General features: G+C 41.2%; 1 protein-coding gene across 1 annotated transcript in view; it reads right to left on the bottom strand.

Moving 5' to 3' along the window:
• Window positions 1-17,828, bottom strand: part of MAST2 (microtubule associated serine/threonine kinase 2) — a 394,690-nt gene that overhangs the window by 15,282 nt on the left and 361,580 nt on the right. Inside the window, exons 11-12 of the mRNA XM_007946677.2 lie at window positions 6,692-6,901; window positions 1,420-1,521 (exon numbers count right to left, since the gene is read on the bottom strand). Of these exons, the coding sequence (XP_007944868.1) occupies window positions 1,420-1,521; window positions 6,692-6,901 (312 nt within the window). The remainder of the gene's footprint in view (window positions 1-1,419; window positions 1,522-6,691; window positions 6,902-17,828) is intronic.

Below are 17,828 nucleotides of genomic sequence, written 5' to 3'. Positions count from 1 at the left end.
CAGCACTTCACATATACTTTGTCTCATGACATTGACCACAGTTTACCACAATGCAACAGCTCCCCTCCCACTTCCTCCCCATAGTTACCTCTTCCCTATGTCCATCCCTCCATGCACTCCTGCCCCCTGAGCTGTCTCCCCGTGTATAAGCAGCCCTTCTTTCTCCCATGATTGTTCTCTCCAAGGAGAATATCTACTTGAGGTAAATGTTCAACTCATATGCCTGTCTTTTGTTTGGCTGGAAACCACAAGTGTGGGTTCAATTCCAGACCTGAAGGGCAGTTAGGGGCCATGGTCTGAGCTATACACTCGAAGGGACATATTTTATTGTATGTAAATTACACCTCAATAAGGTTGGTTTTAAAAAAAAGAAAATTTGACCATGTCACTTTTTTGTCTAAACTTTCTGATGGTTCCAAGTAGCCTTAAGGATAAAATGTAAACTCCTGAGCTGAAGACCCAACACCCTCATGATTTCTCATGGTCTTCCTTACAGGTTTCTTACTCACCATTTCTTCAGACACACTCTGTGCTCTGCCTACATGTTCAAAACCAACACCAAACCCACTGCCATTGAGTCAATCCCGACTCATAGAGATTCCTGTTGGGTTTCCAAGGCAGTAAATCTTTACAAAAGTAGACTGCCTGGTCTTCCTTCTGTGGAGTGGGTAGTGGGTTTGAACCACCAACCTTCTGGTTAGCAGTCAGATGTCGTAGGCACTACGCCACTAGAGCCCCTTGTCTACATGTTCTATTCCCTAAATATACTATGCTGTTCTCCTGGCAAATTCCTTATAGTACGTAAGGCCCTTTCCCAGGCACTTAACTCAGCAAGTTCATTCTCATCCTTCAGTTCCTGAGTAAGCATCATTTCCACCCGGGAGCTTTCACTGAGTTTAAATGAGTTTAAAGCACTTCCTTCACTATCTTCTCATTGCACCTTGTTCTTCCCTTAGTTGTCATGTTTCTTGCATCATTATGATTATTATTTACATATCCACACGCTTACACTCCCTAACTCCACTATAGAGGAGGCATCTTGAGATTAAGGACTCTGCTTTATTCATATCTGTACCTCCAGTATCTAGCATAAAATAAGTAAATGAATGACTCAATCTGTGCAAACTAAAATGGTCTGTGTTCCCTGATGCTCCCAGCCCCCATAGTGGCTGCAACACTGTGGTCTGGGGCCTGCTCAGTGTGGGCCAGACTAGTACTTCTCCCTGCTGTGCACCTCAGGACTGTCTACTTTTCCTCATGAAGAGTCCTGTGGTTCCCCAATGCTTGCATATCATCTTTAAATAAGGACTTCGGCAGCAGAAATGACAGTAGGTGCCACAGGGTTTTGCTGTTAGGGTATTTTCCCCTACTGCCCCTAACTCCCATCCCACCCCACTAACCTTCCTAGAGCCTACTCACCAGGCACTCCAGGAGACGAGCGGGGCGAGCAATAACAATCATCAGCCTTTTCACCAGCTGTATCACAAATGCCACCTCCGAGCTCTCTGAGCGTTCATGGGCCTGCAAAGAAGACAAAGGTCACTTAAAGTAGCCCCCTGACCCGGCATGGTTGGGCTAAGCAGGCCGGGGCTGGGCAGAGCTCACTGTAGGGAAAATAATTTGATGATATAGAGAGCTGTGCTAAGCAAAGAAGGCCAGGTGGGCTGTAAGGGAGGGAACATGTTAATCAGGAACCTGTTTAAGCTTTATAATACTACATGACACTAAGGAATATCACAAAGATACACAGCTTTACCTGATCCTCCATCCAATAAGGTTCACTTATCCTGCAGTCCCCAGCTCAAGGGACAACTCTCAATGAACTGTCACTGATGTTATATTCACTTCCATCTGAGACTGACCATAAGGAATAGAAAGACCTCAAAGCAGGGGAGTGATATGACCAGGTAGATATTTGAGAAAAGTTCACTTTGGCTGCAATGTGGAGGGTACACTAAAGAGGGCAAGTCCAAAAGGAGAGAAAACCCAGTAATAGGCTATTGCAATGATTCAGATGCAAAAGGTGTATGTCAAGGCACTAAGAATGGACAGACTTGGCCCATTTCCGAGGTAGATAACTAAGCAGACCTGAGGAGTGGCAAAAACAGGAACAGAAGACAACTGCAACTTCCATTTTAGGGAAACATTGAAGACATTAAATGAAACAGGAAACAGAAGACGACAGGCGGTTTAGGTGTGGAAACATCTAGAACATATTCCATCTGGTTTTAGAGAAAGAGCAGATCAAGAGGAAAGAAACGCTCCATTCTAGACTCGTGAGTGTGAGGTACCTACACTGGACGCTTTCCTGGGTATTCAGTCAGCCCAGGAGCCTTTCTTTTTTTGTCGGAGATCTGTTTTGGCTTTCAGGTGCCCATTTTTATTAGTGGGTGTACTCTCCTCTCGAATCCCCAATAGATGACTGGTGTGGGTCTAAATTGGGTTTATCAGATTCTTTTTCTTAGGAAGTTAAAAATGGATGGAAAGACAACTGTTACTATCAGAGTGACTAGAATTATATAATCTCCTCTTGGATGAAATAAGATGGCCATATCTACTACAAAGGTAGAGAAAGAACAAGCCCAAAGAAAATGACATAAAAGAAGGAATATTCCTGGGCTTCCCACAGGTTGGTTTCTAGTTTGGGACACTTCTTAAGGCCTAGATGCATTTTCAATTCTCTAGTCCTCATAATTAGTTTCCTTTTACTGCTTAACTACTCCAAAGTAGATGTTTATTACTTTCAAGCAAAGAATATTAATCAACATAGGAAATCAAAATGGAGGTGTCCAATAAGCAGCCAGGTGCACTGATCTGGAGCTCTGGAGAACAGTATGGGAGGCAGCCAGATGTGGGAGTCCTCAGCATGTACATGAGAACTGAAGACATGGAGCAGATGAGGTGAGTGGGGAGAAAGGAGATCAGCCACTCAGGATGATGCCCAGCATTTAAACATGGGCAGCAAGATAGGAGAGAACAAGGTCATGAAAACAAAGGAAAAAAGGTTCAAGAAGAAAGTATTAATTATGTAAAGCTCTATAAAGAAGTAAAGAAAGATGACTGAAAGAAATCACAGGAATTGGCAAATGGCCAATTAATTCCTTGGTGATTTTTGCTTGAATGCTGAGAAGGAAAACCACAAGGCAGAAGACTAAGTAGTAACTAGGTTATAGTGGTGGGAAAAGTAAGTAGCAAATGAGGACCCTTTTGAAAAAAATCCCAAGCCCAAGTTCACTGCTATCAAGTCGATTCTGACTCATAGTGACCCCACTGGGTTTCCAAGGCTGTATATCTTCACGGAAGTAGACTGCCTCATCTTCCTCCCACGGAGCAGCTGGTAGGTTTGAACCGCTGATCTTCTGGTTAGCAGGCAAATGCCTTACTCACTACGTCACCAGAGCTGGTTATGAAATGAAGAGAAAGCCTGGGCAGTTGGTGAAATCCTACTTATTCTTTGAACCTTAGTCTAAATGTCATCAACCCTGTAAAGCCTCATCGAAGTTCCCCGTCCTCAAGACACTCACACACACGTGTGCGTGCAAACACACAAAACTCATTACTTCATTTTCTGTTTTACTAGCTGTTTTCTAATACTACATGGTACTATCATGCCTTATAATTAGTTGCTTGTCTCTATAGCCATACAGTAGGGCCTTGTGAGAAGACAAGCTATCTCCCCCCATTCTTTTTTTCTCCTTCCCATGCTAAGCCTAACATAGTACTTCCTACATAGCAGCTGCCAGTGAATGTTTATTGAGTAATTATTTGAAGACGTATGATCTTGGACTCTGGAATGAAACAAACCTACATTTGGGCTTTAGCTCTCCTACTTAAAAAATTAGTTACCTTGGGCTAGTTATTTAGTTCCTTTAAGATTTAGTTTCCTCCTCTGTAAGTTTGGGAATAACCAAAACTCAAAAAACTCACTGCCATCAAGTTGATTCCAACTCACAGCAACCCCCACTGGGTTTTCAAGGTTGTAAATCTTTACAGAAGCAGACTGCTCCATCTTTCTTCCATGGAGCAGCTGGTGGGTTTGAACCACCGACCTTTTAGTTAGCAGCCAAATGTTTTACCCACCATACCACCAGAGCTGCTTAGGGAATAACAACAGTACTTCCTTATAGGATTTTTGTAAAGTTTAAATTAGACAAATCAAATGAGTTAATGTAGTGTATCTAGCATGTATTACATACTTATTAAATGTTAGTGGTCTTTATTATTTTAAATGCAAATCTGATCATGTAGTTTTCCAACTTAAAACCATTCAGTGATTCCCCATTGCCTTCATGATAAAATCTAAGCTGCTCAGAAGGCCCTTCAGGTCTTGGCTCCCAGTCTAACCCTTCACATTTATCTACCAACTTTCCCCTGCAGGCATCCTTCACTCTAGTCATGCCAAACAATGTCATTTGCAAATTCTGGGATGTATCAAGTTCCATTACGTGTCAGAAAGGTTGGATACTATTTTCTAGGTTTAGTGAACTCCTACCCACTGCTTAAGACTCAACCTTCCCTGAACTCTCTCTCCCTGCCACATTAGCACATGCTCCTCTGTTTAGTGCTCACCAATCACACTATACTGTAATAAATGAAGTGAGGTAATGCATAGAAAGCATTCAGTATAGTGTCTGGCCCACAGTATACTTCAATAAACAATTTATGATGTGTACGTGTTGGGTCTGTGACACAGTCAATGTAGTCCATTAGACAGGGCTTTACATGTATTTTTTCAGCATTCTCAGGGCCTAGTGCATTAGGGAGGAGCTCTGGTAGCGTAGTGCCTAAAGCACTTGACTGCTAACCAGAAGGCTGGCAGTTCAAATACACCAGCCAAGCCACTCCTTGGAAGGAAAATTGGGCAAGCTACTTCCATAGTGATACCGCCTCGGAAATTTTCAAGAAGGGGTCACTATGAGTCGGGTCCGACTCAATGGCACATGATGACGATGACAATGACGACGACGACAACAACAACAGTGCATTAAGGGGGAGCTCTGGTAGTGTACTGCCTAAGGCATTTGACTGCTAACCAGAAGGATGGTGGTTCAAACCCACCAGCCACCCCTCAAAGGAAGGTTAAGCAATCTACTTCCGTAGTGCTACCACCTCAGAAACCCAAGGAGGGGCTGCTATGAGTCAGATATGACTTGAAGGCAGTGAGTTTGGTTTGGTTTGGTTTAGTGCATTAGGGAATAGATGAGCAGACTGGCTCCAAATTGGCACTCTTCCTATTGCACCAAACAACTTGCTTCAAGGTTTTGGGCAAGGTGGACTGTAGCATTGTAGAAGAAGATGCATCTTGGTGTAAAGGAACCTTGGAAGTCACTCAACATTAATCTTTTACCTGATGTGGCAATCCTGGTTCCTAAATGTTTTCAGAGTGTCCCTATCCATTGTTGAAAAACTGTAAGAAAGTTAATCTTGAATATTCGCCAGGGATGATCACAGACTCTGGCTTTCTAAATCATATTTCTACAATGCTTACATTAAGTATTACTTTTGAGATCAGAAAAAAATATTTTTATAAAAGGAACTGTTTTTCTACCTATCAGTCAAAATCTTTCACTGTAATTCCCATCCACAGGGTAGGTATGCCTTTTAGGGCTACAAAGTATAATCTGTCACCTTTTATATATGAGAAACTTTCTAGTATTTGACAATGATCATGACCATGTTAAGTCATCCTTCCTCTAGGTTCAACTCTTTCCTAAAATTATTTTAAATTTCTTGATCATCCTAGTTTTTAGACTAACACATTGAAAGTCCTATTTGATCATTAGCCCCAGCTTCTCAGCTCAGCTGATATTACTTTAGGGAGAGATCATGGGTCTGGATATAATGAGGGATTCTGGACCAGGAAACAACCAAGTGATAGGAAAAACTCAGAGGAGGCAGACATGTTCCCCCCGCACTACCCCCTGAACTATATTAATGGTGTAATATGGGGCAACGGTGATCTGAGTGGGAAGGTAGGCACCTGACCCATCTTCTTGGAGTGGCTGATAGCCTAGTGAGCCCTGGAGTATGAGGAGTGGTTAAGAACTCAATGCACACTCTGGTCTTAGTCATCTCTGGGTTACCTTAGGCCTCCCAGAGTTTTTTCACACTGGAGAGGATCAGGCCTCTAAACACATTAAGTCCCCACTAGAGAACTTTTCACCAAGCAAATGGAATGTCAGCAAATGCATAAACCCATAGTATAAACCTCAGGTCTGCTTTTCCTTGGCTGAAGACAAAGTCTGATGGGCCAGTTTAAATCATTATTTTTACTAGGAGAGAGTCCACCACAGCTACTGGGGTCACTTTTTGGCTTTAGGTTACAAATCTCCTAGTTAAAAACTTATGAATACCAACAATGCTAGAGCTGCAGAAAGAGTAATACAAGCCTGGATTTAGAAAAGAAAGGACCCACAGAGTTGAAACCCATTGATACCAAGCAAGATGAGGCACAGACTCCTTTCAGTAGAGCTGGGGACTGAGGAGGAGTCTACGTCTATGACCACACTTGAGGGTGGACCTTGTACCAGCAAGGAATTCTATAGGGCGGTTAGGGCCTGGCAGAGCCACCCTTGTAGTCAGAAACAGGTTAGGAAAAGTGGGAAAACCACTAATACTTTGATATTAGCTTGGGATTAAAAATCCCTTACCATGTGGAGATTTCATCAGAGCAAGGGTACGGGGCACTCACATCCTGCAGAAGTTTCTCTAAATTCTCTTGCAGTTCATAGAAGTAGTGTGACGTAATGAGTCCACTCCGAGATTTATCCAGGCAGTCTCGAGCCATCTCAATCACCTGATGATGAATAAAGCTCAGGGTTCCGTCTGCCAGGGGCAATACACTATCAGGAGTGTTGGAGGAAATAAATTCTGCTAATCGCTCTTCCATTTGTGCTGTGGCCTGGGAATAAAAGCAAGAAAAGTGACACTTTTCTTCTAGCCCCAGCCTGATTGAAGATAAGCCTAAAGGACCTGTTAACAGCATAAAGACGGCCTCCATGTGACCTGGCTTCCTTATGTTGCATTTGGGGGAGCTAATGACTGGAGACATAAAAATCTTCAAGTCAAATTGAGATGCCTTAGCATACATTCAAGACCCTACATCAAGGCCTTGTCTGTCCCCATCACTCCCCACAGGACATGCTCTTTTGCTCTCATGACACTTAATTACTTTCTGTTTGCCCCTTTACTGTGCTGTTTCATGCCTTTCTTTCTTCTGTTTCCTGTATGTGGCTTTCACACTCTGCCAAGTCTGCTCCTTTCTTTTAATCTCAGTTCAAGCATCATCTCTCTTCTGGGAAGACTTTGATTCTTCCAGGTAAACTAGGGTTTCTCTTCCTCCGAGTTGCCACTGGACCTCTCAACCATGTAGCCTTAATGTATGGCCACTGCTTGTTTCTGAATCATTCTGTGGATGGGAAACTTCCTCAAGTCAGAGAGAGTTTATGCATCTTAGGATTCTCTTACTTAATTCAACTGAGCTAAGCAGATGTTATTTATTAAAGGTGCACACATATCAGGCCATGAGCCTCAAGTTGAGATGGGGCTGTGGGCAGGAAAATGAGACTAGCCTGGACCACTAGCAAAGGAGAACAGGAATCTGACTCAGAGCTTCATGGGGACCTAATTGTGCACACCCCCGGGAAAATGATAAAAACATCAGTGAACAAGTTCCGAGCTGCATACCCAGGACTCATACCTTTGCTACCAGGTGGCAATTTCTGGTGTGTATTTAGGTGAATACATACTTACATATACACATATACATGTATATGTAACATTATACACACACACACACACACACCTTTTTAATCCATAATTTGTTATAATCCACAGAGTTAAATGCCTTTACATAGTCAATAATAAAACACAAGTAAACATCTTTCTGGTATTCTCTGCTTTCAGCCAAGATCCATCTGATGTCAGCAGTGACATCTGCGACTAGCAGACATTATTCCATGTCCTCTTCTGAATCCTGCTTGAATTTCTGGCAGTTGCCTGTGAATATATTGCTAAAACCATTTTTTAATTTTCTTCTGCAAAATTTTACTTGCATGCAACATTAATGATATTATTTGATAATTTTCACATTCTGTTGGATCACCTTTCTTTGGAATGGGCACAAATATAGATCTCATCCAGCTGGTTGGCCAGGTAGATGTTACTCAATAGCACATAACAAAATATATATACATGGTGCGATATATATGTGTGTATACAGGGAGAGGATGAATGGCAAGGAGAGGGGAAGGGGAGGGACTGTACAGCGTTTTTTCTAACAGTTCACCTTATTTGAATAACTGGAGATATGCATATAAAACAGAAACATAGAATGCTAGAATGACAATACAATATCTACATACAAGGAGGAGGAGGAAAAGTGAGATACATTTATAAATGCTACATACTCCCGAAAGGAGCCCTGGTGGCGCAAAGGTTAAGCACTCAGTTACTATTCAATAGGTTGGTAGTACAAACACATCCAGTGGCTCCACAAGTGAAAGACTAGAGATCTGCTTCCATAATGATTACATCCTACACCCTGTAGTAGGACAGTTCTGCTGTTGCACAGAGTTACTGCAAGTCAAAAAAGTCAACTTGACAGCACACACACACATCACACTCCTGAACTTCTTTGTAAAGGGCTAAGTACAGCAAAATTATTATGAGCTACTTGTTCTGCTCCCTTTTCTCACTTTTATTCTGTAGCACCTACTTCAAGACTAAAAAGTACATACCACAGGGACAAGTTCTGCAGAAACAATAGCTGACACCGAGTGCTTACTACATGTTGGTGCTGCCAGAAATGCTGAATCCTTGCAGCTCCTATAAGACAGACACTATTATCATCCCCTATTAGAGATCAGGCAAATGAAGCTCAGAGAAGTTAAATAATCTGTCCAGGGTCATACAGCTAGTAACTAGTAGAACTGGATTTGAACCCTGTCAGTCTGGCTCCAGAATCTGTCTTATACTATGCTTCCAATGCATGTCAAAGAGGCTTTACCCTCTTTCCCTAGGCTGCTCGTGTGTAAGGGCAGTTCCAGAGACTGTGCCTAAGTAGTGAGAAAGGACATTCCCAGATGTGGTAGTTCAGTTTGTGTGTCAGCTTGGCTGGTTCTGCTCAAATGGTTGGGCAGCTGGATGTAGTATTCCCCATGATGAGACTAGTAATCAACTCCATGGAGAAATCTACTGGGAGCGGCTGAGTAGCTGCCTTACGGAATGTGGTCTGCTTCCTGTATATAAGAAGCCTTGGGAAATGGTCTCTAGCTTATGGCACACTTGGACCCTGCATGTAGCTGTGTCATTGTTCAGCAGCCTGCCATGCTTTGCTAACCTTGGGACTTACAATGGACTTAAATTATATGACCTGCCGTGTGGTTTTGGTAATATCAGGACTGTGCCTTTTTACTTGTCAATCTTGGGTTTGTCAGCCTCAGCAGCCAGCAGCTGTCTGAGTGTAGAAACGCCTCTAGCTTCAGTGGGCCAGGAGCAGGAGGCAGAGCTGGACTCCAAGGTTGAGGAGTTTTCACCCAGCCCCTAGAGCATGGCACTTTGAACTTGGATTTCTAGCCTCCTGAATTGTAAGAGAATAAACTCCTGTTTGTTAAGGCCATCCCATTTGTGGTATATATTTCCTGTCAGAGCAGCACTAGGGAACCAGAACACCAGAGAAGCACGGGAGCACATATTACAGGTAGAGATGAAGAGGTAAACCCAGGGAGGTGTGAACTTATGACAGTATCAGTTAAAAGCTGGGTTTGGTTCCTTGGACAGAAGATGAAGAGACAAGCTTAAGGACTCCATATGCCCTGTTGTCATGGATGGGGAGCCTACGTCACTCCACTGGTTCCCTTTCTCTCAACTGTGTCTACAGGAACTGGGCCTGTATTTAGAAGGCCATGTCAGAGTGTATGGAATGAAGTGTTCAAAAAGAAGAGCAAATGGGAAAAAGGGCCTAGTTTCACATACCCATTGCTATTGAGTTGATTCCAACTCATGGCAAACCCCATGTGTTACAGAGTAAAACTGCTCCATAGGGTTTTCTTGGCTATAATCTTTATGGAATCCCATCACCAAGCCTTTCATCCATGGGGCAGCTGGGTGGGTGTGAACTGCCAATCTTTAGGTCATCAGTTGAATGCGGACCATTTATGCCACCTCAGGACCCTAACTTCACATGCTGTTAGTTGTCGTCGAGTTGATTCCTACTCATGGTGAGCCCTTGTGTGCAGAGCAGCACTGCTCTACAGGGTTTTCAAGGCTTTGATTTTGGCATCACAAGACTCTAGGCTTATCTTCTGAGGCGGCTCTGGAAGGGTTCAAACTGCCAACCTTTTGGGGAATATGGAACTTTGTGCGTCACCCAGAGGTGGCCTTTGTCCCCACTTTCTGGGAGGTAGTCTCTAAATCAGTTGAATTTCCCCCAGTGTCTTTGTAATTCATATCTGGTCCCTTGGACCACATCTGATAGTTTATTTTGTTGTTAAAAATATACATAGCAACACATACACTAATACAACTGTTTTTACATGTACAATTTAGTGACATTGATTACATTCTTCAAGTTGTTCCTCTCTCATTAACATAAAACATAACATAACATAGCCCCCTAAGGTTCCTAGCTAATCTTTTGAGTTGCTGTTGTCACTTTGATCCCATATAGATAGCTCTTAACAAAGTATAATGTTCAAGGCAGACTTTTTTTTTTTTTTTTAAACCCTCACTGCTGTTGAGTTGGATCTGACTCATAAAGACCCCTCCTTGGGTTTCCGAGGCAGTATCACTACAGAAGTAGATTGCCCAACCTTCCTTCCGAGGAGTGGCTGGTGGGTTTGAACCACTGCCTTCTGATTAGCAGTCAAATGCCTTAGGCACTACACCACCAGAGTTAAACAAAACTATTGTTTGGTTTTAAGAAGAGTTTAGGGAGTATTCTCGGTTTAAGGTTTAAATTATCTCAGGGCAGGACTTTTGGGGGTTTAATTCATCCTTCATGGCTCCAGAAAGTCTGGAGTCCATAAGAGTTTAAGATTCTGTTCTGCATTTCCCCACTTTTGATCAGGATTTCTCTATAGACTCTTTGATCCAAATGTTCATTAATGATAGTCAGGCACCATCCAGTTCTGGTCTCATGGCAAAGGAGGCAGTTGTTCATGGAGGCAATTAGCCATACCTTCCATAAACTCCTTCTATTCCTGACTCTCCTCCTTCCTCTGTCTCACCAGGCAAAGAGATTACTTGTGCCATGGATGACTGGTTACAAAATTTTAAGACCCCAGGTACTACACAGCAAATTAGGAGGAAGATCAGAAGCACTGAACATGTTATCTGGCCAACCAACTTGGATGTTCTATGAAAACATGACCCTAAACCTTCAAACTAAGGAATCAGATCCAATGAGGTGTTTGGTGGTACACAAGCAGGCTCAGCAGCTCTTTTTCTTTTCTGTCATTGTTGTAAAAGTATCTATCATACGACTTTTGCCAGTTTAATATTTACTTACAACTTTTTAAAAGTTCAACTTACTGACAGCAATTATAACAACTGGCTGTGCAGCCCTACTCTTTTGCACCATTGTCGAACCTCCCCCACCTCTTCCCTCCTGTCCCTGGTGGCCACTATTAAACTTTCCTCTCTATACATGTGCCTTTGCTTATCTTTTTGCTATTGCTGTTGAGAATATACACAGCAAAACATTCACCAGTTCAACTGTTTCTACATGTATAATTAATTCAATGACACTGTTACATTCTTTGAGTTGTGAAAACATTCTCACTCTCTTTTTCTGAGTTATTCCTCCCTCATTAAAATAACCTAATGTCCCTAAGGTTCCTAGCTAATGTTTTGAGTTGCTGTTGTCACTTTGATCCTATATAGATAGTTCTTTTTTTTTTTAAATAAATTTTTTATTGTGATTTGGGTGAAAATTTACAGCAAAATTCATTTTCTGTACAGTAGTTCATACATATTTTGTTTCATGACACTGAATGTAATGCCCCACAATGTAACAGCTCTCTCTTCCCACTTCCTCCCTGTAGTTACCTCTTCCCTGTGTCCTTCTTTCCTATGCATTCCTGCCCCCTGAGCTATCTCCCGGTACAAATACTGCCCTTCTGCTATCTCATGATTGATTGTTCTAAAGAGTGTATCTGATTTGAAGGGTATCTGGGGGCCATAGTCTCGGGGTCTCACCAGGCTTTATCAGACCAGTATACCTGGTCTTTTTAATAATACTTTGAGTTTTGTTCCACTTTGTTCTCCCACTCTATCCAGGATCTCCTGCACTGATCCCTTTCTGAGTGGCTGATGGTGGTAAGTAGGTACCATGTCATTTTTCTGGTCTCATGGTCATATAGGCTGAGGTTTGCATTGTCTACTAGTCCCATGGACTAATTTGTTTCCATGCATCTTTGATTTTCTTCATTCTTTTTTGCTCTGGACAAGAGAGACGTGTTGCTGCATCACGATGGCTGCTTGCAAGCGTTTAAGACTCCAATTGCTACTCACCAATGTAGGATGCAGAACAATTTTTTTGTATAGTATGTTATGCCAATTGACCTTGATGTCCCCGTGACCATGGTCCCAACCCACATGTCCAACAACTCACTCCACAGGGTGGCTGACTGTGCCTAACAAGTTATAACTCTGACCGTTGGTTCTAGTTATATGGACATTCTTATAGCACATACAAATATGTATGTAAAAATATTGTCTGCCAGCCTTATATATGGTCATGGGTATATTCAGCCTGTCTACCCATCCCATATAGATAGTTCATAAGAGAGCACAATGCTCAAGCCAGATGTCTTTTATTAGTTAAGCTAAACTACTGTTTGGTTTAAAGGAGACTTTAGGAGGTATTTCTGATTTAAGGTTTTAAAGATAATCTCAGTGCATTAGTTTGAGAGGCTCATTTAACCTCCATGGCTTCAAAAAGTTTGGAGTCCATGAGGATTTGAATTTTTGTTCCACACTCACTCCCTTTTGATCACGATTCTCCTATAGTCTTTGATCAAAATGTTCAGTAATGGTAGTGGGGTACCATCCAGTTCTTTTGATGTCATGGTAAAGGAGTGTACTTTTTTTTTTTCTTTTAAACAGCCTCATTGAAGTATAATTTATGTACCATAAAAGTTCCCCATTTTAATTTTACAATTCAGTAATTTTTAGTACATTTACCAAGTTGCACAAACATCACTACAATCTAGTTTTAAAACATTTTCATCTCCCCAGTTTAAGATCCCTCAAGCTCATGCACAATGAATTCCTATTTCTACTCCCAGCCTTAGGCAACCACATAGATTTGCCTTTTCTGGACATTTTATATAAATGGACTTATACGATATGTAGTTTCTTGTGTCTAGCATAACTTGGAATAATGTTCTTGAGGTCTTTATACTATTTTCATAACGTTTTTGTAAGCCCAAAATTATTTAAAAATGAAAAGCTGAAAAAAAAAAAGATGATTTATAATCGATTTGTTACTGCTATGGCTTGAAATGGGAGCTCTGGTGGCGTAGTGCATAAGGCACTTGACTGCTAACCAAAAGACTGGCAGTTCAAACCCACCAGTCACTCCTCGGAAGGAAGATTGGGCAATCTACTTCTGTAGCGATACCATCTTGGAAACCCAAGGTGGGGTCACTATGAGTTGGATCTGACTCAACTCAACAGAAGCAAGTTTGGTTTGGTTTTGGTTTATGACTTGAGATATGTCCTTCAAAATAATGTATTGAAGCTCTAACCCCTGTGAACCTGTGAATGTGACCTTGTCTACAATTAAGAGCCTTTTTGTTATGTTAATGTGGTCACAGTGGAAAAGGGTGGGTCCTAAACCTAATCCTTTTGGAGTAGTGTCTTATAAAAAGGGAAAACAGACATGGAGACATACACATATAGGGGAAGATGCCATGTGAGGATCCATCTACAAGCCAAGAAATAGCCAGGGCTACCAACAAGGATAGACATCCTCTAGAGTCAATGGCCTGATGTGAGACAGCTACTAAGTGACTAGTTGGTCTCCTCAAGGATGGTTTCTGTCCCAAGTGGGCTGAACAGTGTGGGCAGTTACAGAACCAGATCAGCCTCGGTGAGTGGGAACTCATGCTGCTGGGATCCTGAGGCATCCCATCTGACACCACAGCTCATCTGTTCACAACCCCATTGGGCCAGCATTGGAGTGATGGCAGGAGCTGGCTGATGTCAACTGCAGCTGCAATTGCACTCTATATGGTTGAGTTTGCAGCAGTCTTCTGTCACCTGCCAGGGACTATCTGCTTTTTGTAGGGGATACACTGGTGTGTTAAATGGGAATATATGAGAGAGACCACTACCCCTGTCTCCTTGAAGGGTTTTTTTTTTTTTTAAAGCTGCTGTCAAGTCAATTCTGACTCATGGCAACCCTGTGTTTATCATAGTACAACTGTGCTCCATAAGGTTTTCCTTTTTTTAAATTTTGTTGTTGTTGTTGTTGAGTCTTGTCTTTTTATGTAAGGAGGTCATATAATATTTGTCCTTTTTGACTTACTTATTTCACTTAACATAGTATCTTCAAGCTCCATCCATATTGTAACATGTACCAAAACTTTGTTTCTTCTACTGGCTGAGTAGTGTTCCACTGTATGTGTTGAATTTTGTTTATTCATTCATCTGTTGATAGGTATCTGGGTAGTTTCCACCTTTCGGCTATTGCGCATGGTGCTGCAATGAACACTGGTATACACGTCTCTGTCTGAGTCTCTGCTTTCAAGTCTTTGGGCTTATATGGTAACTCTATTTTTAGTTTTCTGAGGAACCACCACACTGTTTTCCACAACAGCTGTACTGTTTTGCATCCCCACTAGCAATCGATAATGGTTCCAATTTCACCATATCCTCACCAACATTTGTGATTTTTTCTTTTTCTTTTTTTTTTTTTTTAATCTCAGCCATCCGAATGAGAGAGTTAAATAGTATTTCATTGTGGTTTTGATTCACATCTCTCTGATGGGTAAGGATTCTGAGCTCTTTTCATGTTTGGTGGTTATTTGAATGCCTTCTTTGGTAAAATGTCTATACAAGTCCTCTGCCCATTTTATGATGGGGTTGTCTTTTTATTGTTAAGCTGTCAAAGTTCTACATATATTTTATTAGATTCTTATCAGATATAATGGTCTATCCTCCCTTTCCTTTTTGGAAAAGTCTTATGAACCAAAGTTTTCAATTTTTATAAGGTTCTATTTACTCATTTTATCTTTTGTTTGCACTTTTGTCATATTAGATAATCCATTGTTAAAAGCAAGGCCCAACAGCCTTGCCCTCTATAGTTTCTTCTAAGAATGTTATGGTTTTCTGACGTTGCTGTTGTTGGGTGCTGTCAAGTTGGCTCCAACTCATAGTGACCCTGTGCGCAACAAAATGAAACACTACCTATCCTGTGCCATCCTCACAATCCTTGCTATGCTTGAGCTCATCCTTGCAGCTTCTGTGTCAATTCATCTCATTGAGGGTCTTCCCCTTTTTTGCTGACTCTCCTCTTTACCCAGCATGATATACTTCTCCAGGAATGGTCTCTTCTGACAACATGATCAAAGTACGAGAGACAAAGCCTGGCCATTCTCGCTTCTAAGGAGCATTTTGGATGCCCTTCTTCCAAGACAGATTTTTTTTTTTTTTTTGGTCTTCTGGCAGTGCATGGTATTTTCAGTATTCTTCACCAACACCACAATTCAAAGGCATCAATTCTCCAGTCCTCCTTATTCATTGTCCAGCTTTCATATGCATACAAAGTGACTAAAAATAACATGGCTTGGGTTAGGCATCCTTAGTCTTCAAAGTGACATCTTAGTTCTTTAACACTTCAAAAAGGTATTTTGCAACACATCTGCCCAGTGCTATATATATGATGTCTCATTCCTTGAATGCTGCTTCCATGGGTGTTGACTGCAGATGCAAGTAAACTGAAATCTTTGATACCTTTAATCTTTTCTCCATTTACTGTGATGTTGTTTATTGGTCTATTTATATATTTTTGCTTTTTTCCATTTCACTGATTGTGAATGGATTAAGTCATTCTTGGGTATGTTTACTGGTCATTTGCAAGCTTTTTCCCTGAATTATATCTTTATAAACTCGGATTCTTTATTTTTTTTAAATGCATTTCATTGAAATATAATTTATGTACAGTGAAATACACAAAACTAAAGTGACATGGGTCAATGCATTTTTTTTTTTTTTTTTTTTGCAGTGTTCCTTCCCCTCCCCTCCCATCCCTGGCAACCAACAAAGAAAGTTTCCCTCCATATATAAACCTTTCCTTGACCCTCCACAACAATGAACTAATACTATATTTGTCCTTTTGTGATTGACTTATTTCATTCAGCATAATGTCCTCCAAGTTCATCCATATTATGCGGTGTTTTGCAGACTCTCCATTATTTAGTGCTGCATCCCATTCCAGTACGTGTATGTATCATAGTCTGGTCATCCACTCTTCCGCTGATAGGCACATAGGTTGTTTCCATCTTTTTGCTATTGTAAATAGTGCTGTGATCAACATGAGCGTGCATGTATCTGCTCCTATCCTAGCTCTCACCTAAGATATACCAAGTAATGGGATTGCTGGGTCAAATGGTAACTCTAATTCCAACTTTCTAAGGAATCACCACATTGCTTTCCACAGTGGTTGTGTCACTTCACAGTCACACAAGCAGTGTATGAGAGTTCCAATCTCTCCACATCCCCACCAGCATTTGTTATTTTCTGTCTCAATGAACCTTGCCATCAGTGATGGGGTGAGATGGTATATCTCATTGTTGTTTGATTTACATTTCTCTGATGGCCAATGATTGTGAGCATCTTGTCATATATTAGCTGACCACCTGAATATCTTCCTTGGTGAAGTGTCTATTCACGTCTTCTGTCCATTTTTCAATTGGATTGTTAATTTCTTTGGTGTTGAGGCATTGGAGTTTTCCATCAATCTTAGAGATCTAAGTTCCTTGCCAGATATGTAATTATTAACAAATATTAATTTGTTGCTGTCATTTTTGTTATGTGCTTTTTCATTGTGTCGATTTCTTTGTTCCATATAATTTTCTATGCTGAGCTCGTTTTGTTTATGACTCATGTTATCATTTCCCTCATTGCTATTGTTTTAGTATTTGCCGAATATTTACGCTGGTCCTCTTTTTTATTTTGATGCGAAGGTTTATCATTTTTCCTTGAGGGTACCCTGTGATTTATAGCTTTTTCCCAAGTTTAGAACAGTCCATTCTATCATGTAGTTGTCTTGACTTCCCTACCATCTAGAAGTTCTGTAACAACAAGATTTTTTTCCCTCTTTTTGGTGTGTAGTTGTCCTCATTTGTCGGTTGGTGTCTCTGGTTCCCTGTTTACAACCTTGTAGGCTTATTTACTTTAGATACTTCCATAGCTGGGTTGGTTTTGGGGTTATATCATCATGTGTATTAATGGTCATTTGTTGTTGGCTGTTGTTGCTTCTCTGTCCAAAGGGCTCCCTTTAGCATCTCTTGTAAGGTTGGTCTGGTATTAACAAATTCCCTCAATTTCTGCTTACCTGGAAATGTCCTCATTTCACCATCATATTTGATGGACAATTTTGCTGGGTACATAATTCTTGGTTGGAAATTTTTCTCTTTCAGTGTTTTATATATACCATCCCACTGTCTTCTCACCTGCGTGGTTTCTGTGGAGAAATCCAAGCTTAGCCTTATTGGTTGCCCCTTGGAGGTAACTTTTCTTTTTTCCTGTGCTGCTTTCATGATTCTTTGTCTTTGGTTTTGGTGAGTTTGATGGTGTTATGTCTTGGTGTTTTTCTTTTG

This window comes from Orycteropus afer, unplaced genomic scaffold, assembly GCF_000298275.1.
Source record: "Orycteropus afer afer isolate SDZICR_OR568_19922 unplaced genomic scaffold, OryAfe1.0 scaffold00169, whole genome shotgun sequence".
NCBI lineage: Eukaryota > Metazoa > Chordata > Mammalia > Tubulidentata > Orycteropodidae > Orycteropus > Orycteropus afer.
This window is presented reverse-complemented; position numbering and strand designations above follow the sequence as displayed.